Genomic DNA, 26,760 nt, shown 5'->3' with positions numbered 1-26,760 from the left:
CCTACCCAGGCGCCCCAGTTCAAATACTTTAAGAGTAAATTCTATCAAATAGCTACTCTGGAAAAAAAGAAAAAGTCCAGCTTCATAAGTCAAGTTATTTTGTTAGCTTGATTATTGGAATCGAGAATCCTTTTAAAAGAGAAACATTACTTTGATTGAATGCTTTTATATGTAAATCTGTTCATGCCCATTTTTGAAAAAAATAGAGATTTCTGTGAGTAAGTTGTAGAAAAATGAAATACTGGAGCTGTGACGGACACTGATCTTTCAACTGAAATATGAGAAGGCAAAGGGCAAAATAATAATTCTGGAAATAGGCACAGCAGCCCTTTACCAAATGTCACCCTGCCTGCTAATGTGTGAACGGCTTTGGGAGGGCTCGCGGTGAGCCAGCTGGGGCAGCGCCTCTGAGAATACACTGACACGGTTGGGAACAGAGGACATTTTGCCTACTAATGAACTAAAGGATGGAAACAAGAATTTCGTTGGAGACAGTCAACTAGAGAGTCTATTATAATGTACATGATAACCTAGGTAACCAACTCAGCACTTGTAGGAGTGAAGGTTAAGACAACCATATTCTTATGATAATGGCCTGGAAGGTTTTTCTCATTTAAAAGCAGTCACATCTGACCTTTCTCCTGAGCAGAAGGATGACAGAAATTGACAAATGAGAACCAGGTGAAGAGAAGACAGGACACTTTGCCTTGACAAACAGCAGTTTTATTCCTGTACTAGGAAAAGGTGCGTGAGGTACTAGGTAGACGTTTTTGACCACCATTACAACGGTGAAAATATATTAAGCAAATACATAGTTTAAATAGGGAGACTAATGAAGTTCGTTGTTCAAATAGAGTTGATTAGAAACACAATATGGCGGGGAGATACAATAGTATGAAAAAAATAAAATCATCGACTGCCATTTTAAATAACCAGACTTGCAGAGAAAGAAAACATACTAAAAACATAAAAGTGCTCTATTATAGAACATAATATGTTCAGTTGCTGGGTTTATTTACAGTGTTTGTTTAAGCTGCACAGAACTCAAGGAATAGCCAGCTGCACGGCTGTGGATGACAGTGTTAGTAGACACTGGCTACCTAACATCCAAAGTCCCGGGCCAGGAGCAATGTCTCCTCAAGACGCGGGTGCTGAACATATATGAGCTGGGAAATAGTTTCTGCAAGGCGGCAACAGAGACGATATTAGAGACTTGATCCTTGCCTTTATACAACATGTAAGCCCAGTGGTTCCACTCGCAAGACCAGAGAGCCAGGGCTCTCCAGGCGAGGACTCTGGTGCATCCGGTTGTCAACGTGGCCGAGAGTAGGAACTTTCACAAAGTTGCCGCTTGCAAACTCTTCCCACAGCTTGCAGACGGAACACTGGCCCACCGTACTACGAACCTCTAAAGCCACATCTCTATGGGCTCCTTTTTGTTGGGATACTTCTCCACTCACTCAACAATTAAAATACAACATCTCGAACATAACCGAAAGCTTGCTCTTGTGAAGAAGGTATGTCCTAAAAGGAATTACTTAAGGCAGAAGACAGCCATAACTAACATTTTTTGTGATGATTTTAGACAGGGCACATTACATTTGTCTGACATTATTCACAGTGTTGAACAACTTATTTTTGTAACTTATGTAAGATCATGTACATTGGCATATAGGCTATAAAAAATCATCTTTGGTAAATCTGTTAATAGATTTCTTGATTTCCATTACATAAACTTCTATTTTTAAGAGCATTCACCAACAATTTCCTTGTTTCATGAATGTATCTATATAGACAACCTTTAAAAAAAATAAAATGTCTTATTTTTGTTGCATACATTTATTCCTAGGGAGCCTCCCTACAAGTCAAGACTATTCTTTTAGTCAGAAATATTTCCATTGCTAGAAACATTTTTAGAACAGAACAGATTTTTGCTATTACCATGGCTGTATCAAATGTTACCCTGTATTTTAACTAAAATGGCCACTTTCAAAGGCATCATCCACTACAAGAATCTAAGGTAGTGTGTTTGAATTTCAAGCTTAGTCACTTTAGTCAAACACGTGGTCAAGTCACAAAACTAAATGAATCAATTCAATTGCTTAATCAGCTAAATCATTTGGCTGATGACGTCAAGGAGAGCCTCTCCCCCACAAAGGTAATATGTCTTAATAGAAATATGACGTCTTCAAAGAACAATCTGGACACACAGAAATAATGCCATTTTCTCTTCCTGATGACGTCTGGTTAGATTTCCTTTTTCAGATATTTCCCCTCCTAGTTATGTCATTTCACTTGCTTTCTGCAGTCATGATTTACAGATTTTGCTCTGATATGCAACTTTTTTTTGAATACTTGATGTGATTTGAAATCTCTGTTAAAAATACTCAGAAGCTTAACAGGGCAGAAGCTTACTTTGGGCTGGTAATGGCCTTTTCACTTGAACTCCTAAGAAATGAAGGCGGGTTGAGGGTTGCTCACAGCCACCTGGGGGAGGATCGGCCATTCCTTCTTGCCACAGTCTTGGCTGGTGAATTACTTTCATTACCTTGTGGAACCTGGAAAGTCCTTGAACTACCACCTCAAACAAGCAGCTATTTCCTTTGCTTTTTAATAGCAGCTCAAGTTGGGCATGGCTCACGTGGGTGAACTAAAACTCTAGAACCTCCCAGGTTGGGGCTCAGGTCCTCTCATTTGTTGTCACACAGAGCTGGCCAGTTTATGACTTCTGGATTACAACCTCCAAGACTCAGAGAGGTAAGTAATTGGGAATTTAGTATATGGCCGGTAATTTTCTTGCAAAAAGTAAGGAGACTGTTTAATATAAGAAACTGGATCCTGAGACACCAAGGCAAGAGAATCAGAGTGTGAAGTATAGCATGTGAGGTCTATTTTTGTATTGGTGGACATCTGCTTGGTGGTTTCATATTATTTTCCCATGTCACTTTCGGCTCTCCTCCAAGAGGTAATAACAAAATTAATTAAAGACCCTTCCAAATAAAACTGCCCCCAACATGTCTGTGTGCCATGACCATTTTAGTATTTAAAAAGTGAAACCCTGGTCATCTCTTCTATAATGTGGAGCCTGAACAAACTATGAAATGCCAGTGGGTTTAAGGAGATAAGATGAACAGAAAATAAAATCACATTCGACTGGGAAAGCAAACATGTTCATAAAAGAAGGGAACAAGTAGTGAGAGAGGGACTCGGAAGTATTACGGAAGGGATGGTGAATTCCTTAGGACAAATAAGTGCAGGCCCAGGCAGGGAAATGAATCTTTGAAAAATCTGATCCAAGAGCTGAAAACCTGGCTGCTATCCAGAGAGCACCAGAATGATAATACGAAATCGATTTAATGAGTAGAGATTAAAGGAGTTAATTATAAAGAACTTGGATAAATAATGATTAAGATGCAAGATGGGACTCTCCCAAGATTTGATGGCTCCAGAGCACTTTGAAGTCTGGATGATTAAAGTGGAGTACACAGGTGCAAACAGGATGCCCCTCACGACAGGAAACGGGGTGTTTACCAAGACACAGCACATGACGGGATTCAATTAAGATACATCCAATTGAGCGGAATGTCAAGGAACCTTTTCCCCCCTCCTAAATTTAATAAACAGATCAACTAGATAATGTATTTAGTCTTTGGTGGCGGCAGGAGGGAAGACAGTGAAATATTTGTTGCTAAGGAGATTTAAAATTAGACAGGTGGAGAGTAGGAATAAATATTTCCTGGATTAGATGGAAAGAACATACAGTTTCCCTTGTCGTGTCCATTTCCCTAACCGCGATGCCACCCCAGACACATCAGGGTACATGAACATTGTTTACTGTCACAGGCATGTAGGTTTTTTACAGTTTTCATTCCTGGTTGGTGCGAGTAATTGCTTTCTCCTCTAGATCCAGTGGTTGGCCGGTAAAGCAGCATCAGTATCTGGCAGCATGCTCCAAGGAAGGCAACCACTGCCCTGAGTTGCTTTCTTCTTTCACTGGCTCCCCGAGGCCCTCTTTCAAGTTTAGTTGGAATAGTAACAACCACCCTACCTTTATTCTAGGGATGCATTTTCTTTATTGAGGAGAAACATGTTGTATCTAGGACAGTCCTTAGTGGCTTACAGGCACTTAGTAAAACTTTTCTGAATGAATGAAAAGCCAAAAATGAATTTCTCTTTCCACGTGGTAATGTGCTTTGTGCCAAGCAACATTAGTTTAAAAAATCTGTTGGAACAGAAGCAATAGCATGGAGGACATTAGGAGAAGGAAGGGAAAAATGAAGTGGGGGGAATCAGAGTGGGAGACAAACCATGAGAGACTATGGACTCTGGGAATTAGACTGAGAGTTTTAGAGGGGAGAGGGGTAGGAGGATGTGGGAGCCCGGTGAAGGGTATTACGGAGGGCATGGATTGCATGGAGCACTGGGTGTTATACACAAACAATGAATCATGGAGCACCACATCCAAAACTAATGATGTAGTGTATGGTGACTAAAATAATAAAATTTAAAAAATAAAAATAAAATAAAAATCTGTTATTTTTTTCTTGCTTTTCCTTTTCAGTGTAGGGGAAGTTATTCCTAATGGATGCCACATCTCATTAATCTCTGACCTCTGTTTTCTTCCTGGCGGTACATCTGTCACCCTTACGTATGTATTGTTCCTTTTCATTTCTAGAAGATCCACCTGGCTCCCTGAAACAGAAGCAGAGCCTACCACCGCCATTTCACAAGGGCATTGAGCACAATGAGACTGCGAAAACTTGGAATCCTTTTATTACTCTTCACATTTATTCTTAGAAAATTTTCCCATGTTTTTATAAACTTCAAGTAGCCCTGGAAATTTTTCTGGTGTGTGTGTAAATTTACATAACCATTCAGATAACTATTTTAGATATATTTAATGATTTTCATTTACATCCATTATATTACTTATGAGACTTTATGGTATGTAGCAAAAATACATACTTTGAAAAGAAATGTGTTCCCTCTGCAGTTGAAACTGTAAGGTCAATGACTTTGATCTCTAATTCTTAGGTTTATTTGTGGAGAGATTTGTAAGTGGGAACATCCTGCCTCATTTCTCAAGTAGCCACGAAGATTTCATACAGATACCTTTCAATTTGTCCTCAGAACTGGAGCTTGAGGAGGGCAAAGCCCACTTTCTAACCCACTGAAATTTGTTATAGTCAAAATAGGCACAAATACTGAAGACAAACTTGGTGGCTTTTATGGTAAAGGCAGCTTCAGGTGATGGCTGATATTTTGAACTCTGTGATTTACTAAGAAAGCCTTTTGGGGATTTCTATATTAAGCATGAATGAAGATTTTTTTGGTTGTTGTTGTTGTTGTTTGCTTGCTTAATGAGCTGTATCTGATGTTTGCGGACACTTCTAAAAAGAAGTTAATACCAACTCCTTTGATCAGAAATATAATCTGCCACAACAATCTTCTTTTACTGGGAAAAACCAAGTATGAGTGACATCATTTTGACTTTTCCTGGAATGCAGCCCACTAGAAAGAAGGCAAAGGTGAGGGTGTGTACGTCAACCAACTCCCTGTGGTATGGGTATGCACGCTCCCACACTACAAATGCAGTGACATAATCTCCAGTCCCTGTGGATGGCACTTTGCACGTTGATCTTGTTTCCAGTCAGGGGTAAAGGGGGCATTCTTCTTGATATAAGGAATTCATCACTTCTGTCTGGATTGTTCCCTATCAGACTCCTCAACCCTGAAGCCTGGACTTCTCTGCAAGTTACATGGTCCCTAAACTGACCAGCTGGGCTTGAACCTCCGGCAGGACAAAGGGGAGAGATGAAGTAGTTTAGGAATAACCACCTACTTTAGCTTTGGGGCCGCCTAACCCCTTTTCCCCAATCCTTTCTTGACTATTAGATTTGTCCAAATAGCATTTGGATCATGTTTGGTTCCCTAGGTTCCTAGAAGAGCAATGCAGGAAGGCCAGCTGTATTACATGCTTTCTCCAGCCCTGCCTTTATCCTGACCGGTGAATATCAAAACAGGTCAAAACCACGGCCCATGGGATCACCTCTGCAACCCCCTCTCTATATACTTTACCAGTAGTCCTGTTATACAGGTTGAATTAGTTTATGTAGAACAATCCATGAACACTTTAGTGTGGAAAAATAGTATTATATAAAGCTTAATATTAAACATTATGAAAAAATACATATTTACAGAATAAACTACAAAATACAACTATGTACAATAATCTGTTACCTTTAAATTACATAAATTCTTTAAAATTCTTCAGATTAATAAATTATACATAGTATCAACAGAAATAGCTGGCACCTCTGTAGGGCATGAAGCACGTTTTTTGTTTTGTTTTGTTTTGTTTTGTTTTTTTAAATCACACAGTGAATAGTTTTTATCCGAGAGAGATCTTCAGGTACATTCTCAATGCCTTGAATAGCCCGGGTCTGAAAGGAAGGACACTGTGGTTAGAGATGGAGCTGGGTGTGTCACAGCTGTTTGTTCCATTCATGAAGATTACAAACAGATAAGACTAGCAGAAATGACTAACGTTCAATATGGTTTAGGGTGAGACTGCTGCTGCGGGGTCCATGTTGTTCCATTCAGAACCACAGATTTCTAGAATTGGAAGGAACTAGTAATTCTAGTTCATCTTCTCTGATTATATAGATGAGCCCATGGGCCCAGAGAGGCAGAATAACTCACTTAGAGTTATACAGCTTGGTAATGCTAGTTAGTCCTGAATCCTAACTTTTAGATACCTGAAGCTAACCATACCATAGCTGGCTCTTTTGGGAGCACACAAGATGACTCTAAAAAAAGAAAAAAAGACTCTCACACACGTCATAACAAGACAAAGACGCCTCCCAGATCCCCCAGCGCTTCCTCCATCCTGGAGCTTCTTAAAAAATGTGACATGCAAAAACCTTAATTTACTATACATATACAGTAGGGGGTAATTATTTATAATACAAGAGAACTATCACTTGACAAAGACTCCTTTAAATGGAAGCATTCTCATGTATATGTGCTTCACAGATTATTAACTATGTCACATACTGACTCGGTGGGCAGGTACAGAGGGTGCAGAGAAACTAAAGAAAATTGAGGATCAGTTAGAAATGGAGATTAGAAAAAAAAGAAAGGGAGATAAAATAACTGAAATAATGTTTCAAGAATTATCTGATTTTTAGATGGACATGGTCCACGTGGCAAGGAACTGAGACCTAAACCAAGTGCCGTGTGTGTGCCTTCTTGAAGTGGACCTCCCAGCCCCAGTCAAGCCTTCAGATGACTGCAGCCCTGGCCAGCATCTTGACTACAGCATCATGAGTGACCCTGGCTGACACCACCCAGCTAAGCTCCTCCCAAATACCTGATCTACAGAAACTGTGAGACAATAAATGCTGAGCTAAACTGCTAAGTTGTAGGGTAATTCGTTGGGTGGTAATAGATAACTAACACGAGGGAACTTCAAATTTGCAGTTAGCCTTTGTGATAAATTACTTCTAAATGATGGTTTAGAGTGGGAAAAGGCATGAAGACCTTTACTTGTCAAGAAATTATTGTCTGATCAAAGTAGTGCCTTTGAAACATTCGTTTCACTGAATTTTTTGTTTAAAAAATGGTACATCCTTGTTCTAGAAAATGTAGAAGACGGAAGAAAGATCATGTATTATTTTACTGCTCTGAGAACTTTGTTTTACTATTTTGGTTTATTTCTCTCTGGTCCTGCCCTCCACCCCATGTGTTGTTTCTGTTTGTTTTATGTTCTTCATTGTTGTTGTTAGAGAGAGAGATGGGGGAGAGGCAGAAAGAGAGAGAGAGTGAGCATTTTTTTTAAAGATTTATTTATTTATTAGAGAGAGAGAAAGAATACAGGCAGGAGGGGGAGAGGGAGAGGGAGAGAGAACCTCAAGCAGACTCTGCACTGAGCATAGAGCTCAAGGCAGGGCTAGATCTCCCCGCCCCATGGATCACGACTTGAACCAAAACCAAGAGCTGGTCACTTAACTGACTGAGCCACCCATGTGCCCCTGCTTTTTTTTTTTTTTTTTAACTCAACATATTTCTAAGAATATCCATGTTATAATATCATCAAAAATATCATTTTTAACGACTGCATTGTATTAAATGAATGCACCATGGTATACTTAGCCCTCCACTGTTAAACATTTGGGGTTTTTTTCACTTCAACTTTTAGCTATAAAAATTGTCATGAATAAAGCTTTTTCAGCACTTGGGTGACAAGACAAGAACATAATGAGGACTTCAATGCATATGGCCAAATTCTCCAAAGGGATTTTACAATCTGAATCCCCAGTTGTGAATTCAAAGCATCTTCCCCAGCAAACAGCCTTGCTGCTTAGAAAAGACATGTGAAGCAGAATCCTGAAGAGGGGGCACCCTCAGCCAGATAGGAAGAGGCTCCACGTGCAGTCAGTACTCGGAGGTGGGGCTCCCTCCCCATTCTGCCTCTCCTCCGCATCGCCACTCTCTAAGGGCCTTTGGGTGGAAGAAGGAAGGGCTGGCGCATTTTGGAAGAACTTTAGGTTATCAGTGGTTTCTAGATGCATCATATCTTGATACATGAACTTGTTAGTCAGTGGGCTAAGCTCCTACCTCTGTGATACTCTGGATTCACATTTTCGTAGATTGGAAACAGGGGGTTTTCTTGTTCACTTCGTAGCTTCCTTGCTCTGAGGACATCTCTTACGCACTGATGTAGGTATACGTACTGACACTAGGAAAAAGCACAAAACATGTCAGAGGAAGGCAAATTCTTCAGCACAAGAAAGATGGGAGACTCTCACAAAGCATCAAGAGTGGTGGGATTCTATACAGTTAGCAAATCTCTTGATCATTTCATGAATAGTTTCTAGTACATAGAAGAGTGCTTTCTGTTAGCACTAAGAGGAGAATAATGGTAATGAGGAGAGAGGTGGTGTTTATTTATTCTTTTTTATGTGCATGCATATTTATAGAGTATATTTCATGAGTGCCTAGAGTTATATGTGGCACATAGTCATTTCTCCACAAATATTTATTAAATAGATGACTGAATGCCAAACTCTGTACTATGCCTTTGACATAAATTATCTCATTTGATTACTTTGACAATCTCATAAAGTAGATATAACCATCCATAGGAACGAAGACTCAAAGAAGTTAAATAACTTCTTACATAGCCAAGAAATGGGACCCTAGCATTTGATCCTAAGGTGCATATTCATGCTCTTTTCACTATACCGGATTTCTTAGGTGAATCCTAATTTCATTGCATTATTGAATGAGAAAATCATTTTGTTGCATACTCTGCTGCTGTGTTCCCTTTCTTTTGGGGGGATAGTGAGAAAAAGAAGGTGTATGCAATAGACCCAGCTGGGCTGTCAGCATCTGAGACTGACACAAGGAAGAATCTCGAAGAGGTTGGCTGAGGACAAAGAACTACAGAAGGTTACACAGAGAGAACAGACTCACCTCTGTCAACTATGTGGGAACTAACTACTTTTGAGACAGAAACAAAGATAGAAGAGACAATGTTTTTGTGACCATTAAGACACACAAAAACCTTCACTTGACAATAAAGGTTTAGACAAAAGCTTCCTTCCTTGCTACCAACACAGCTGTCTAGTAAGGGAAAGAACGTCCACGTGACCTCACTGCTTGGCCTCCCTTAGTGACATAGCAACTGCTCAGAGCCCAGGGAAAGAGGAGGCTGGAAGAAAACACAACAGCTTGCAAGAGACACTGGGCTCTTCATCTGCCTCCAGCTGGCCTAAACTGAATCACAAGGCTTCTCAGGAAAGATCTAGAAAAAATCTGAGGTCTCCTCTAGAGCTAACATCCTTTGACCACAAAAGGGTATGAGACTCTGTGTTGCTGTCAATTAGATGGGTATTGAAAATCATCCCTGGACCCTGTGTTCCAGGTGATCGATGTGTTACCTTAAAGTATCTTAAAGGTCTGAGATACAAAGTGAGAATATAAGATCTTCCCTCACCAATGAACTTTAGAAGGGGTCCGGTATTTATTTTCATGGGTTGACACTAGGCATTGCCCCTGATGGGAAGCCAGTCTGGTCATCTACCAAACGGACTTCATAATGTAGGTCCAGTATACTCATTAGATTAGGATATTTCAAAGAAATAAATCAATCATAAGTGAGGCCTGCTTCGATATGAACTATTCAATGCATTTCTGAGTGTAATATGTGTTTTATGCCACCTTGATCTTGAAAATTTGAGGAGGATGCTGTCTTGAAAATGGTTGTTAGTATAGACAGTTTCTTTTTGCCATCTTGAAAACAATCTACCAAATTATAGACAGACATTTCCTGGTTCCTTCCATCCCAAGCATGATTCACATTTGCAATTGTACTGGGACATTAAATTACTTTGGGACCTTAAAGTTCAACTGGGAATGAATTCTATTACATCTACACTATGCCTCATTAAGAAATTCTTCAACAACGATGCACTGTGGGCATTGAAGCCAGTTAATATTCATTAATTCCACCGGCCTTAAATATAAATCCTTCTTCTCCCAATAGAATGTCTTTTTGAAAATAATTACTATTAAAACTTTCAGACTGTTAATGTGCTTCCCACTTTATTCTTAATGAAAAATAGAGTCTTATATATGAACCTTCGGTTATTAAAGATAATTTTTTGCTCTGTTTAGCTGATTTGTGAAGCCTCAATTCCATTCAGTTTCACCAACTGTTGTAGTACTAGTGTTTGTAAAATTATACTTCTAGCTTTTCATGGTCCCTGAGTTCCCAGTTTAGCAGAAGAGCAGATATGTGAACAAATATCTACAAGGTGACAACTGTAAGACAGAATTGTGTATAAAGCTTCACACATAGGAAGAAATCATCAGCTTCATTTTGGGGGGAGGGAAGTATCAAACTAGGGGGAAAGGTAAAAATTTGAGTCCAGAAGTGAGACATTCCAAGTGATGTAACTAACATGAACGTGCACATCTATTCTGGAAACTGCGAGCAGTCCAGCATAGCTAAAATGTAAGATGCACAGGCCATGGGAAACCCCAAGGACAATCTCCCAAACGGGCACCAAGAAGCTAATTCCTACCACATCCCACTGTTTCCTCCTGCAGAAAGCAGAAGAGATGAACAGACTGTGACTGTCAACTCTTGTTCTTTAACGTCTTACTGCTTCATCTGAGTGTCTCCCTGGGAGTCAACCTGCAAATTTCCCCTAAGGCAGGCTAAAATCAAAATCCTGCATCTGATGCCTCTTTGTTTAGAAATCCTTGTTCTTGGATATATTAAAATTTGTGAAGATCCTTTGTATCCCAAATAAGGGAGAATAAAATTAAAGTTGACTATCCCTATAGACTCAGAAATGTAATACACAGGTTGGTCTGAATCTCTTTCCTTCTTTGTTTCCTTTGGCTTAGGGGTGGATCATACCCCTACGCCCTCACTCCCAGCACCAAACAAGTCAGACCTGCTGGGGCCAGGGCTGCCAAGACCAGAAGAAGCCCACTGTGGGCAAGGAGTTAAAACAGGACAGATGATATCTGAATATTGCCTGGGATTTCACTTGATAGAGAAAAAAAAAAGAGATGAAACATCTCTTCCCATAATATTTATTTCATTATGATCAAAAGAATCAAACTTGATTTTGACCTCTGAAGGGAAACCTTCCTTAATTTTGGCAGACCCTAAAACAAGGGGTGGGGGGTGTTATGATACGAAACTGGAGAAGTAAGTTGGGGGCCCGGTTACGAAGAGACCTGTTTACAACAAGGATGACAGTTTGAACTTCATTTTAATGCAATGGAGAGCTTGCCAAGGTTTTTACGCACGGAGCTGACACAGCCAGCAGAAGCGCTGTTGATGGCTGTGGTGACAGACTTGTCAGGATAGGGGCTGGGAGCAGGGGAGGTTACCACAGAAGGCCCGGGCGAGAACTGACAAACAGGTGAGTGAGGCCAGTGGCGGTTGCGTGGGAGACTAGAAGGAAGAGAAAGACGGCGGGTACAACAGACAGGACTCTGTGACTGCTTGAATGTGGGAACCCTGGGAAGAGACGTCAGAATCCTAGTTGGGCCAAACAGATGGAGGGCAAGGTGATGGCAACCCCATTATTGAAACTGGAAGGAGCAAGAGGGGGAGGGGGCTTTCTTTGTTATTGTTTGTTTAAGGACCGATAATGAGTTCAGTTTTGAGTTTCTTTGAGTTTGAGACAACTGTAAGGCTTCCAGGTGGAACTGTTTGGTAGGCAGGTACTTAGGTCATTGCTGGAAAAGGAGAATGAGATTTGGGAAACAGGAGAAGGTATGTGGTTCTTCAAGCCATGGGACATGAGAAAGAATGAAGGTCAAGGGAAGAAAGAGCAGCGTCTTCAGCGCAGAACCTTGGGGAACTCAAACATTAGAAAGGTAAGCTGAGGAGCAACAGCATAGAATCCTCAGAGGTTAGGAGAAGGGAATGGTGGAAAGGAGGAGATATATCCAAGAAGGAGAAAGAGCTATGGCGCATTGTGATACCCCTGTGCCAGAAGCCTGCCAGTGGTGTTTATAATAAGAGTGCCTGCTCTTTGCTTCAGGGCATCTCCGGAGTTCTGGGCAGATGTATGCAAATAACACATGACCCAAGATGCCCCCGACAATAACACACACACACACACACACGCACACGCACACGCACACGCACATGCACACGCACATTCCACAAGACCACCAACAATGTGATCATCTCCCCTTCCCCAAATTACAAATTAAATATGGTTTGAGTTTGTAAATATGAATAATGAAACACTGATCTTGGCTTTTTAGCAACATAATTGTAAGCTATTTGTTCATTCATTGAACAGGTGAAAAAAAATTGCAAATGGAGAGAAGGAAAACAAATTCCTACCCTCTTGGAACTGGCAGTCTTGTGGAGAAAGATGAAGGATAACAATTATGATACCGTGATATAACTCTGCATCCCCATATGAAATGACAGAGCTAGACAGCTGTCTTCGGGTCAACAGCTGTGGAAGCTGTTTAAGGGAATGGCTAATGGGAAATTTACAGTGGATGGTCATTGTCAATTTCATCAGCGTAAGAGACACAGACAGGAAGTGCTCCCCCGACGTGATGCAACAGGAAGTACTTAGCACTGTAAAGAAACCTGAGTTTAAGGGAACCTCTAGATCTAATGACCTACTGACAAAAATCGCAGGGAATAGAGGAAGATATTAATGCCATGAAAGAGCAGTCAAATCCAGGATGTAGGAAAATCCTTGGAACAAATGAGTTGGGGTCTTTAACAAATAACTAGGTTGGAAAACAGGGGAGGGTGTCTGCAGATTTCAAAGACGTTTAAAAGAGACTTCGACCCAATGCAGTGCGTGGACTTTGTTTCGATTCTATGGAAATTAAGTGTAAAAAGTAATTTTGAAATAATTAGGGATATTTAAACACTGCCTGGATGTGAGATGATATTAAGGGATTATGGTTAAAACTGTTAGGTGTGACAATGGTATTCTGGTCACAATCATTAAAGAGTCCTTATCTGTAAAATTTCTGCACACATAGCATTGAAGGATTAAATGGTTTGATAAGGAGGATTTGCTTTAAAATTTTCCAATAAGGTCATGAGGTAGGGGAATAGTGTATATGGGATTTGGATGAAAAAAAAAAACCACACAGAATACTGATAGTTGTAGGAACTGGTGTTTAGGTGTATGGAAATTCACTACACTGCTTTCCCTAGTTTTATGTATTAAAAAATTTCCATAGTAAAATATGAAAAGTATAGTGCAGTCATGTTTATAAGGAAAGTACTCCCAGCCCAGGACAATGGTGGTGACGGAGGGTCCCAAGGTGCGGCCACTGCCTACAGGAAGCCATGATGCCAGTATTTTTTCCAAACGTGTTAGAGAATATGAGATCGGCAGGATATTAATATGTGCTGCACAAGAAAAGAATCCAGTGGTCAAGGTCGTTTGGGGAATAGTGGGTTCAGCAAAGCTCACGGGGAGCCTTTGCTGCCAGATGTCCCTGTTTTGTGGAACACACCACCTCCCCAGTTTTCCTGCGTACTGCAACAGTAAGAGGATACGGGTTTTTCCGTAGGGTTGTTCACCTTTTTGATCATGGGATTTTTTTTTTTTCCAATGCATAGAGGACTTTCTAGAGTTACTTGGCAAACACAAGGCTAAGAGACCTTGAGTCTTGTAAGGCAACTATGTGGGAGAGCAACAGGCTTGGCCATGTGGAGGCATAGACCTGACCCTAAGGCTTTGGGGCTAAGGGCTTGGGATTCTCTCAAACAGGTTCAAGGCCCAGCTTGGCCACTTCAGAGCTGTGCAAAGGTCTTTAGCCTCTGTGCCTCAGTTCTGTAGCCTCGAAATGGAAAATGCTACCTCTCTTCTTTGGTTTTTATGAATTTAATGAAATAACATGTTTAAAAATGCCCTGCAAATGTCAAAGGACCAATGAAGCAGTTATCCTTTGGGACCAGTGTGCACTTGCCTGCGGTCTCCAGAGATGGGTGTGCAGGTAGGTACGCTGTAGTGTGCTCACACACCAGCCTGTCTTTTTTTTTTTTTTTTTAAGATGTCATTTATTTATTTGACAGGGAGAACGAGAGAGCACAAGCAGGCAGGGCAGCAGAGGGAGAGGGAGAAACAGGCTTCCCACTGAGCAGGGAGCCCAACATGGGGCTCGATTCCAGGACCCCAGGATCATGACCTGAGCCGAAGGCAGTGCTTAACCAACTGAGCCACTCAGGCGCCCCACACCAGCCTGTCTTAAAATGATCTTTAAGATGGACTGGCCTGGCCCTTCCTCCACGTATCACACATTGATTTAAAAATTATCCATCTTGTCTTCTACCCACCTAAAGAAGATGGGCAACCAGCTCAGTAGAGGGAAGGGTACACCAGGTACCTCAAGGTCACTGAAATCTGTTTTAAAATAACAGGTCCTACAGAATGCCTATATTCAGTTCTCTTTCTCTTCCTCATGAGTCATAGTTGTTTACCCTTGTCAGACGAAAGCTTGGGACATTTTTGGAGAAAGACAGGGAGGGTGGCTGGTGTCCTTCAGCCTGTAACTCTTACCTCAGTCTGGACCATGTGAACCCTGTGAAGTCTTAGGTCGTTCACAGCTCCGTAAATGTCCACGGAGTCTTTGGAGTCCAATTGCTGGAGGATTCGGTCCAACGCAATGAAGGTTCCAGTCCTACCCACACCGGCACTAGAAGAGAGAACAAAGGAAGACTGAGACTTTTCCATTAAACTGGCATTTCAGGACCGCATCCTGAGACTCCAGGATTGTCTTTCTTTTCCCTCCCAAATTACGGGATAATATAGGAATCCTTCTTTCTCTCAATGAGCTCTCTCAAAGAAAAGCCCCAGGTTTCATCTCTTTCTCCTTCCTTCCTCCACCTCCCCCACGCCACCAGGGATAAGTGCTGCTGTGCCTCTAGCGTGTGTCATTTCCACGCGTGTTGTATACTGTTCCTGCTTACATGTAAAGCCATAAACAATATGTTCATTTTACGGGGTTCAAAGATTGACTGAAATGGTCGCATATTTTATATCTCCTTTTGCTGACTTTTTTTTTTACTCAGTGTAGTGATTGAGCTCTATCCCTGTTGTTACAGGCAGATCCACTTTCTTTTAGCTTCTTTAGAGTTCACATGCGGCTGCCAGTCCATCCCCGGCTGATCTAGTCTCTACTGATAGACAAGATGATTCTTAAAAAAGATTTACTTACTTGAGACAGAGAGGGAGCAGGAGGAAAGGCAGAGGGAGAGGGAGAGAGCGAATCCCAAGCAGGCCCCAAGCTAAGCACGGAGACGATACAGGGTTCGATCTCATGCCCCGAGATCTTGACCCCAGTGGAAACCAAGGGTCGACACTCAGCAGATCAAGCCACCCCGGTGCCCCAATAATGAGATCATTTTTAGTTACTCTCTTAGAAAGACTGTGTTGCGCTGAGCCTCCTTGTGTACAAGTGTGGGGATTTCTCTAGGGTGGAGGTCTAGAAGCAGAACTCTTGGATCCTAGGGTGTGAACACCTTCAGCATCCTCAGGGATGGCTGAATTGCCTCCCAAGGGGACTGTATAGCCTGGGGATTTGTGATGCACAGACGTACAAGGTAAAGGAGAACAGTTCTCCAGGGGTATGAGCAGAAACGCCGGCCACTCCTCAGAAAGCCCTCTCACGTGCCTCACATTCCCATTAAAAGCATCAGGGTTCCAGTGACACATAAAAGCCAGGCTCCTAGGGTGCTGGGCTGATTGGGAGAAAATGAGGGCATCTGACATTTCTCTTACCGGAGCAACTCCGTGCTCTTTATTTCTGAGTGCCATTCAGCTAGGGCTATCAAAGTGTTGCTGCAAACGTTAATTAGCTAAACACCAGGCTCCCCGGAGAGGAAGAGAGAGGGATTGCTTGTTAGGCTGATTTTATGGACATGCAGTCTAAAGCAAAGAGAAGTCAAGAGAGAAGGGAAATTTAAGAGCAAAACTGGGGGCTACAGATGGCGAGTGCCTCAAGACCAGAAGGGAGGTCTTGAGCACAGATCCGGAAGGATGCTTACGGCTCATTTGGGTGGAAGAGAAAGCTTAGGGCACTCCAAGGAGTAAGAACGGCAAGAGACGAGAACAGGCAGGTTCTCAGAGAGTCCGAGCGTGGTTTCTGGGAACTTGCATGGGGAGTCATGCACGTAGGGACTTTGCATTTTGTACAGTAACAAAAAGAGCAAGGGGAGAGAAAGAGGGCTGGAGAGTGAGGGTGAGAAAGGTGTGGAAGGTGAAAAAAGCAAAGAAGAAGAGAGAAGAGGGCCTAATAGTATCTCCAGGCAGGCTGGTTGGCGCCGACACACCCTCCAGCCCGCCCCTGTGCCTGGCTCCTCCTTGTCCAGTACCTGCAGTGCACGACGGTGGGCCCGGCTCCGGGGCTCCTGCTGATGTAGTCCCTGACGGTTCTCACAAACTGGATCAAGGACTGGGTGGTCTCTGGGACCCCGTGGTCTGGCCACACCGTGTAGTGAAAGTGGCGGATGAGTCTGTGCGCGTCGAGCTGTTCCTCCTGTAAGAGCAGAGACAAGGATCAGGGGAAGGAGCCGAGGCCAACCGTCCGGTCGGACCGCAGGGACCAGGCAGCAGTTCCGAGGAGCTGAAACTACGGGGCAGGAGGCAATTAGTAGGGGGAGTCAGAGGTGTCCTGCCGCCCTCCAAGCTGGGCGTTCAGCGACCTCAAACAGACAAACATACGCTGCATATCCTAAATTCCCGGATGGTCCACTCAGGTAGCACCGACTCCGAGAGCATCTGCAGGATGAGGTCCCCGTAGTAGAGGGAGTCCTGGTCTGCTGGCCAGTAATGGTCACACTTCACCTAGAGGACGGCAGAGAGGAAAAGTCGTGAGTCCGGACACGTGAGTCCCCCATGAACCTGGACGTTTCCTCCTTGAAACGTCTTCGCGACCTGGAATCTGGGGTCACCTGCTACAGCATCAGCCCCGGGCTCCGCCTCAGCGTGCTCGGGGTCCGCGCCCAGCGAGCCGGCTGCTGCGAGGGAGAACCGAGCCCCGACCTCTGGGTTCACCTCCCTCTCTGGGGCGCAGAGTTCCAACGCCTGAGCTTTTTGTTGATTCCTCAGCATCTCAGTCCCGCCTCTCCTAACCCGTATGTTCCGGTGGTTCTTTCTGAAAAAAGGTCTAGCTGGGCAGAGGAAGGCCAAGTCTTCCCGGCCCCCTTTGGTTTATATTTAACATCACTGTCCTAACCTGGACCGAGGGCCACATGCCACGGGATCTCTGAAATGTCAGAACATTTAGCTGGGCTCCAACTTACATGTAGGAAGCCAGGAGAGAGCATTATGACCACAGATACTGGGCATTTTATATATCATCGCTTTTTTAATCCTCCAAATAACCAGACGAGGTATAGGGTTGTGAGTGCAGTAGACAAGGTTTGCTTGATTTGTCCAGAGAACTATTTCACTTCGGGTCTGCAGACACAGCCTAGGGTCGGCTTCTTTCCTACAAGTAGGGGCAGGACCAGTGCCTCTGGAAGCCATACACCAAAGGATGGAACAGACAAGGGCGACTTAGTCTTCCCGTATCATGAGCACTTTTGAGGATCCCAGTCTGACTGAAACTTCAGACCCTGAATCAGCAGTGGGCATCACCCACGTAAGCCTCTCATAACCGAGTGGCTTAATTCACGAGTGACCTTCCCACATGACCCTCCTTGGCTTTTCTGTGGGCTTGAGCTTCGGATGGTGGGGCAGGATTCCACCCTGGTGGTGGCACTAGGAAAGCTTCGGAAGGCGGGAAGACCGTTTACTCACTCGGCCCTTCTCCACACACTGGGTCACCATGACGATGTTGTGAACATTCTGTTCCCATGCCATCTTCCAGAAGTCATCCTTGGTGCCAGGAAGAGGTCCCTGAGTGGCAATGTACTCTCTTCTGAAGTTGTTGCCCTGTGATGAGTTTACAAGATGGAGAGCCAGAAACAATGGGCCTCGTCAGAACTATAAACAGAGGGTTATCTCCGTAGATTAGATGATATATAGGTCTTTGCCAGATCTGCGACTGGCTAACCCAAGTGCCAAGGCTTGGGAGCGGGAAGGACAAAGGCCGGAACACTGCACTATTGTTAAGAACCAACTTCCCACTTACTAGGCTGGGTCTATTCTAAATGGCGGTGGGGGACACGGCAATAATCTAGAGAATGCTTCACTCTTGCTGGGTGTGTGTGTGTGTGTGTGTGTGTGTGTGTGTGTAGACGCTGAGGGACTGACTTCCTCAGGCTCTTCCCTTATTCAACGCAGAAGAGTTTTTGTCATTTTGGATAATGGACATTAGAGTGCTGGTAAGAGACGTGGTGCAAAGGAAACTTCAGGGAAGGGAAACCACGGGTTATCGAGCATCTGCCCATAACATGCCGTGGGTCAGGACTTTCACAGATCTTACTCACTCTGAACCACAACTCTAGGAGTCGGCTATTTTCGCCCACTTCTTCTGCACCCCGGCAAGACAGAATGACTCGCAGCTCTGAGCTGAAGTTCCTTCTCTCCTTGCCTCTCCTCAGGGCCCCTGCATGTGTCACCTCTGCCACCCCCACGTCCGCCCACCCAAACCTTGCATCTCATCTGGCCAGGCCGTCTTTATCCTCCACATCTTAGCACAGTGCCTTCTCTGCTGAGCCTTCCTTTATTCTCCGCCCTGCTGGACGCTGCGGGTCTCCTCCCAGAAAGTCCCCTAGCAGCCCTACCCTCTTGCTCTTGCTCTTAGTCCTCAGACCAGCAGCACCACAATGACCTGGGAGCTTGTGAGGAAGGCAGAATCCCGGTCCTCCCCAGCTCCGCGGAATCGGAATCTGCATTTGAACAAGATCCCACGTGGTGCAGATGTGTGTGAGTGCTGGAGAAGACCGCTCTCCGGCCTGTTTCCCTTGGCGTCTCCTAGTCCTTTCCTGATGCCCCGCCCCTGCTGAGGCATCTCTGACTGTCTAGTTATTATTTAACTAGATAGCGTTCACTGAGTGAATGAATGATTATTTGAGGTAAATATCATCCTCATTTTTTGGATAAGAAAATAGAGGCCCCAAGAGGTGACAAAACTTGCCCAAGGTCACAGAGTCAGCAAGGGTCAGGGAAGGCATTCAGAGCTGGAGCTCTCTGGCCTTAAAGCCTTCTCCACTGTAGCATGCTGTAGGAAGCTGGCAGGATCTAGCCCAGAATCTGAGCCCAAAGGTTTGACACCGCCTTTGAGTTGTGTCTTTGGTTTTCAAAAATTCCAAATAACATCGAATCAGTTTGGCTCGCTAGGCAGCGTGAGCAATGGAGCTTCCTTAGGGAGCTCTAATCTTAGCTATGGGCTGCAGAGAGAAAAAACCACCTTTCACTGTGCCTCAGTGAAAGCACTGAGCCCAGTGCTTACTGGGCTCAATCCTATCTCACTACAGCCATTGTGAAAATGGGCCCTGGCGGGGATGGAATTGCACATCCTGGGTTTTATGGCAATCAGACATGGTTTTCTAAAATCAGTATGTTTCCAGACCTGAAACAGTGGGAGCACGTGGGAGGAAAGGTGTCTTTAGGCTCGCCACCCGTCAAAGCTTTACCCCAGGCTGTGGGTTAATGGTTCACTTACAGGGATGTAGCTGGCGTTGATGTAGTCTGAGCATGGGTCATCATCGACATTGGACAGCTTCACTCGAGAGGCATCATCTGGAAGGAAGTTGATTGAGCGACATTTGTCACTGGGTCCTGGGAGGATTTTCCTATTGATGGAATGCTTGGTATTTGACATGCATTAGCCCTGACCCCCAAAATGCCCCATTTTGCAATGGAGTCTCCTCTCCATTTTGCAGATGAGGTTCAGATAGGATAACTGGCTTGCCAGGTCACACTGGGCAAATAAAGAAGCCAAATGCTCTTTGAGGCCCCCTCCGTGCTTTCCTTCATAGCGCTATACCATTTGCCCAATGGAGCCGCCAGCTCCCTTTTGTAGCCTGAATGAACAATCCAGAACAACTATCTTCCATTGCTTTGCCTGATCAGGTCAGGAGAGTAAAAATATACAATAATCCCTAACTGGGGACTTTATAAAGAAATCCACATTGGCTTTGGCTATTAACCCTGTGACAGCCCCTAAGCCTCTGAGGAGAAGTTAGACCACATGATAACTGTCAACAGCATGAGAGGCGTCTCCAAACCAGAATTCAAGCTGGTTGTTACCCCACGGAAGGGAAGAGCGATAACTTTCCTTTTAAAAGGCGTTCAGAGCCTCAGCTCTTCCATGTCCAGCTATATCACATTTCTTTCGCCCCACTTTATTTCTGGGAAAGAGAAGAAATGGCTGGAGGAAGACAGTATTACAAATTTCAACACAAAAACTCACAGGGCAATATATTGTTGTATCGGTTTTTCCCTCTGTTCTCCGGCAAGAGCGCAATGTCACATGGTTGGTTTCGACCCACGTCTTTCAAGTCCTATTAGGTCCAAAAGAAGTTTGCAAATGGAGAATATGAAATAAAATAAGGCAATCATACAGTCCTTGAGATACATAACAATCTAAGAATAGGTCCCAGTAGCGACTGCTTACGGAATGCCTCATATTGGACGTGCATTCGCTCTGATCCCCCCAACAGCCTCAGAGGAGGTATTCTCCCCTCCATTCTACAGATGAGGCTAGACCGGATAACTCACTTGCCCCAGGTCACACAGGTTTCAAAGCTGGGAGTCGAATCCAAAGCGTGGACTCTTGTCACCACACCACCTTGTCTCCCAATCAAGCCAAATGCCAGGTTAAATAACTGATAGAATTAGGTTTACATTCAAGGTTTTTTCATTCTTTCTTAACATCTTATCCAAGTGGTACTTTCCTGGCTTTGCTATTCTGGAGAGCAGACTGGCCTCTGAGACGAGGTGGCATATCCCACAGGGAACGGATTCAGACATAAAAGAGCACTCAGCTGAGATCCTACACGTCATCTGAACTCCTGAGCCGGATCAGCCTGTGCCTCCACAGGAGAGGTTGGGAGGGAAGTTCTGCTAGAGCCTAGAACAGCTAAGGCATCCCTGAGTCTGAGTCGTACCTCGTACTCCTTGGACAGAAGGTAGTTGGAATCAGCCTGCAGCTTCATGAAGTGCCCTTCGAACTGATTTATTTTTATTGGGCTATAGTTAAAAATATAATAGAAAAAAAATTACTGATGAAAAGGGACACTGCCATACCCAGTCCGAGTTGTATTTCAAAAGCAGATAATACAGTAACAAGTTCTCGATCTTACCAAGATGTTTTCCGGTTACTGTGAAGGATGCCAAAAGAAGAAAGATATCGTTAGCAAATCTCACATAAGACAATCAGCTCATCTTTCAATACATTTATGTGAAGGAAAACGTGGTGCTCACCCTTTCTGGCCCAGGTTCAAGTGGACAGATAATGGTCGATCCCGGCGAATGCTCAGGCGGGCGGAGGGCCTTTCTCGACCATGGCTGCGACATAAGGGAGAGGATTTATATTCTGATTACGAAACCTGACTTAAACAAATTTTTCCATTTATGGTGAGGCTGTGCGTGTCTGTGCAAATATGGATTTTTCAGTATTCATGTAGATTTACACTCAGCCAACGTCTCTCTGAGGGGAGGAAGAACATAAAGAAGAAATAGATCTTTCCCACTCAGAAACGGATCTCTGCAATAGCTGGAGATTTGTCTTCTGGTTTTTGGCTACAGGTCATAATCACTTCCCACACTCTCAATAAAACTTTCCTTAAAAAAACCCCTGGTAAACCTTAGATGCAAGACATGACTGCGAGAGGGAGGACAATGTGCCAAATAAATTCCCTAAGAGGAGGGGGCGTGGCTTTGGGGCCACATGCTATTTGGTTCTTTTTGGTCCCTTCTTAAATTAGCATGGCAAACATGACCATGAGATGGTGATGTCAACCATACTTCTCAGCATTTTTCAGAAAAGCACTTGGGTGCACAATTCACAGACATCTCCGTCTTCTTGAGCAAAAGGAATTATTTCACATTCAAATGAAGCTACAGATGGCCCCCCTCAGTCATTTGGTGAGGGCAAAATTCATCAATGGTGAATGTTAGCGAGGCTGAAAAAAGCCAGTCATGGTTGGAGGGTCTGACTTGTTTCTCTTGAAACAAAGGTGATTTAACCTGGAGAAATGAAATTGCCTTCCCTTCTTAATTTTCAGACAAGGGCATTTTCAACTGCGTCTTCGAAGTTGGGAGCCCAATCGGTATAGGAATCTTTGTACTCACCTGGCTTTCTGTCTGCAGATGAATAAGGCAACCACGGCCACCAGCATGCCAATTAAGAACAGACCAGCACTCACACCTTCGATAACTCCAAATAAAGGCTCTACAAGAATCCAGAAGAAAATAGCAAACCCAGGCAGGAAAATCAGTGCTAAAGCACCAGGAAGAAAACTGTTGAAACCTTATCTCCCTAGGAACGTTATTACAGAAAAATCTGAACGACGCCCACGCTGAGATCTTTACTCTCTGCTGGTAGGGGCACGCAGCCAGGAAGAGGGGACGCTGTAACCACAGGTCCGTCCTTACACTTTTGAAGTTAATGGCGTTCTGCCTATAAAGGGAGTTTATGCTCACTGGGGCTTTTAGGTAAGGTTTAGGGTGCTTGAGACAAAGGCCAGCAGATCTTGCCACCGAAATCAAAATGGTATTTCACTTGAATGAAACACGTATAATAGCATCAGGGACTTAGGCAAGTCCAGTGAGTGACGGAGAGCTGAGTGACGAAGAGCTATTTTAAGGAAATTTCATTTTATTATCTAGTATGACACTACCTCTTAGAGTTTGTAAATAAGTAAGAGTAGCTTATTTTTAAAACAGCTTTATTGAAATATAATTCACGTACCATTCAATTCACCCATTTAAATTGTATAATTTGGTGATTTGTTTTACAAACACAACCCCATTCAATTTTGTAATATTGTCACCACCCCTCAAAAGAAACCCCGTACCTCTTAGCTGTCCTTCTCCATTCTTTCCCAGCCCCTGGCAACCATGAATCTACTTAGTCTTCACAGATTTGCCTATTCTGGACCTTTTGTATAAATTGAATCAGAAATACGTGGTCTTTTGTCTCTGGCTTCTTTCACTCAGCATAATGTTTATAAAGTTCATCCATGTTGTAGCATGTCTCAGTATTTCAATTCTTTTTTATAGGCGAATAATAAATAGCTCCTTGTATGGAATAGATCACATACTGTTTGTCCATTCATCCACTGATGGACATTTGGGTTATCTCCATTTGGGGTTATTATGAACAATGAGGCTAAGAACGTCTGTGTGGAAGTTTCTGTGTGGGCACATGTTTTCATTTCTCTTAGGTATAAAATTAGGCGTGGAGTTGCTGATTTAGATAGATGGTAACTCTAGGTTTAACATTTTGAGGAACTGCAGAAATGTTTTCCCAAGCAACTAAGCCATTTTACATTCTCACAAGCAATGTAGGAGGGCTCCAATGTCTCCATATCCTCGCTAACACTGGTCATTGTCTTTTGATCACAGCTATTCAAGGGGGTGTGAAGTGGTGTCTTACTGTGGGTTCCATCTTCATTTCCCCTAATGACTAATGATGTTCAGCGTCCTGTCATGTGCTTATTGGCCATGTGTGTATCTTCTCCAGTGAAACGTCTACTCATATCCTTTGTTACTTGACTTTGCATTACTGAGCTGTAAAGTAACAGTTCTTTACATATGGGGGACACACAACCCTTACCAGATATTAATTTGCAAATAGTTCCCCCATGGTCTCCTTTGAAGCACAAATTTTGATCAAGTCCCATTTGTCTGGCTTTTCTCCCTTTCTGTTGCTTGTGCTATTGCTGTCATATCGAGAACATCATTTCCAAATCCAAGGTCACAGAGTTTCCCTCCTACGTTTTCTTTTAAAAGTTGTATAGTTTAGGGGCGCCTGGGTGGCTCAGTGGTTTGATTCTCTGCCTTCGGCTCAGGTCATGATCTCAGGGTCCTGGGATCGAGCCCCGCATCAGGCTCTCTGCTCAGTGGGGAGCCTGCTTCTCCCTCTCTCTCTGCCTGCCTCTCTGCCTACTTGTGACCTCTCTCTCTGTCAAATAAATAAATAAAATATTTTTTAAAAAAGTTGTATTGCTTAGTTCTTACATTTAGGTCTATGGAGTAGCCCATTGTTGAACTTGCACTTTAAGCCCTTGGATTTGTTTATTCAGTGTTGCTTTTCAAGCCTTATTAAATCACCACAGTCATTTTTCTTTTAACCTGGTTAATATTCTTTTTTGGATATATATTTACTACCTGCCTTTGCTGAACTGCAAGCAATTTTTGTTGTTTTCAAAATAGGAAAGAATTGTGTTTACAATGCCCCTGCTTAACAAATTATAAGCCACCACATCTAAATCCTCTTAACTGTGTTCTGATCCCTTTTTGGTTTGAAAAGTGGGAGATTATCCCTATATTTGGCATAAATAGATGGGAGTGTTTGTGAGGCTGAGTCATCTTTTGTCATGTAGCATGAGAGACTGTTTTAGTTACGAAGAAGAACTTCCCGAGACCAAGCATTGTAGAACCCTGGCTCTAGGGAAAGGCTGGGACTGATGCCGGTCAAGGAACGTTGTGCTTGACACATGACGTTATGCTATCCTCAGCGTGAAGGGAGTATTCTGAGGCAATGCTGTACGGAGGTTAAGAGTTCCAGCAGAAAATGCCAGAATTTCAGCTCTACTCTCCTGGGCAAGTTACTTAAACCTCTTGGTGTCCCAGGTCTTCACCTTTCAAATGGGGGATGGTGGGGGATGGTGATAGTCTCTACCTCAGAAGGTTAGGGTGAAGATCGGATAAAGTATTTCATGTCTTCACTGGATAAACTATTTCATGTAGTATATATTAGCTACTGCAATTCCTCAGGCTAGAGAAGTTTCTTTTGTAAATTTATGTAAAGGCTTTTAAGTTAACGTTTTTTTATGGTGTAAAAGCAACATATAATAAGCACAAAGAAAAAAGTATCACCTATAATCCCACTACTTGGAGATAGTCATTGTTAATACCTTTTTCGAGTAGGCTCTACACCCAGTGTGGGTTGAGCTCAGGACCCTGAGATCAAGAGTCGTTCGCTCCATCGGCTGAGCCGGCCAGGCCCCCCTCATTGTGAATATTTCCGTGTTTTTTCTTCTAGTTTTTTTGTTCCATGCATTTCTATGTTTGTGCATTCATACATTCCCACCTATGACTGAAAGACTTTTGTATTTACATTTTGGCCTGTGCAAGCTCCCAATTTGAATGTTTTTCACCCATTATTTTTAAAAACTTCATTTTTAATTAAAAAAATCTGATACTTCTATCTTCTTTTCAAGATTAATGGCCACTCAGCCCATTCTCCTTTAGAAGTAGGAGCAATTTCTCAACTCCACGTCATCCATGATCCCATAAAGATTAAATTCTAAGTGAAAAATGCATGTTCCCCTCACCATCAGCCACATCACCAGATCTCTCCACTGGAGGCCCTGGTAAGTGACATGGCAGTTGGAGACTAGGCAGGTAGATGGGGAGGCTAGCCTTACCTGACTCAGTGGTGATAGGCAAAGAGAAAAATGTGTCAGAATAGAGCGGCTTTGTGAATTCCTTCAGGTCCTCATCAAACAGCTGTGTAAAAGCCCGAATGCTGATTCTGAAAGGAAAACCGATTTATTTAAGTGCAAGTGGCCGACCACAGTAAAGCTGACCAGAAAACTGGTTCCAGGAGCCATAGGGTGGGCACCTGGTCCATATGTGTGCTAGGCAGGACAAGAATTGTGGAATCAGATCTACCCAGGTTCATTCATACATTTATTCATTTGTTCATCCAATGTTTACTGAGCACCTACTATGTGCTGGTCCCTGTTCTAGGATCAGAGGATACTGCAAGGGACACAGCAAAGTCCCTACCATCCCAGAAGCTACATTCTCTGGTATTAGAAGCCAGATAACATTTACATAACTTTAATATGCCAGATGGTAATATGTAGCAGAAAAAGAAAAGAGCAGAGTAAGAGAAATGGGTAGCAATGGGAATGGCATGGGGGACTGCCCCATTCAGCATGGTTAGGGGCAGGCTCCTGAATAAGAAATCAGAGGAAAGTGAGGGAGGCAGCCATGTTCGTGTTCCAGCAGAGGGAACCACAGTGGGCAAGTACTGACAGGAAGGACTAGAAGGGGCCCAGCCTGAAGAGGAGAAGGGAGGAATGCAGGATGGGCATAAAATTTGAGCTCAGGCCAC

General features: G+C 43.4%; 1 protein-coding gene across 2 annotated transcripts in view; it reads right to left on the bottom strand.

Annotated features, from left to right (window-relative positions):
- Positions 1 to 706: 706 nt before the first annotated feature.
- The window catches only part of PTPRB (protein tyrosine phosphatase receptor type B), a 114,206-nt gene continuing 88,152 nt past the window's right edge, over positions 707 to 26,760 (bottom strand). For both annotated transcript variants that reach the window (XM_046013980.1, XM_046013981.1), the window contains 13 exons: positions 26,066 to 26,172; positions 22,764 to 22,863; positions 21,894 to 21,977; positions 21,773 to 21,790; positions 21,578 to 21,659; positions 20,881 to 20,971; positions 20,131 to 20,207; positions 18,321 to 18,455; positions 17,241 to 17,363; positions 16,892 to 17,055; positions 15,078 to 15,213; positions 8,620 to 8,740; positions 707 to 6,443 (listed from right to left, as the gene is read on the bottom strand). In XM_046013980.1, coding sequence (XP_045869936.1) covers positions 6,421 to 6,443; positions 8,620 to 8,740; positions 15,078 to 15,213; positions 16,892 to 17,055; positions 17,241 to 17,363; positions 18,321 to 18,455; positions 20,131 to 20,207; positions 20,881 to 20,971; positions 21,578 to 21,659; positions 21,773 to 21,790; positions 21,894 to 21,977; positions 22,764 to 22,863; positions 26,066 to 26,172 — 1,261 coding nt within the window. In that variant the 3' untranslated portion in view covers positions 707 to 6,420. The remainder of the gene's footprint in view (positions 6,444 to 8,619; positions 8,741 to 15,077; positions 15,214 to 16,891; positions 17,056 to 17,240; positions 17,364 to 18,320; positions 18,456 to 20,130; positions 20,208 to 20,880; positions 20,972 to 21,577; positions 21,660 to 21,772; positions 21,791 to 21,893; positions 21,978 to 22,763; positions 22,864 to 26,065; positions 26,173 to 26,760) is intronic.

The sequence above is a fragment of the Meles meles genome, chromosome 7 (genome assembly GCF_922984935.1).
Source record: "Meles meles chromosome 7, mMelMel3.1 paternal haplotype, whole genome shotgun sequence".
NCBI classification, from domain to species: domain Eukaryota; kingdom Metazoa; phylum Chordata; class Mammalia; order Carnivora; family Mustelidae; genus Meles; species Meles meles.
The sequence above is the reverse complement of the archived record's forward strand: the minus strand, read 5'-3'. Positions and strand labels throughout refer to the sequence as shown.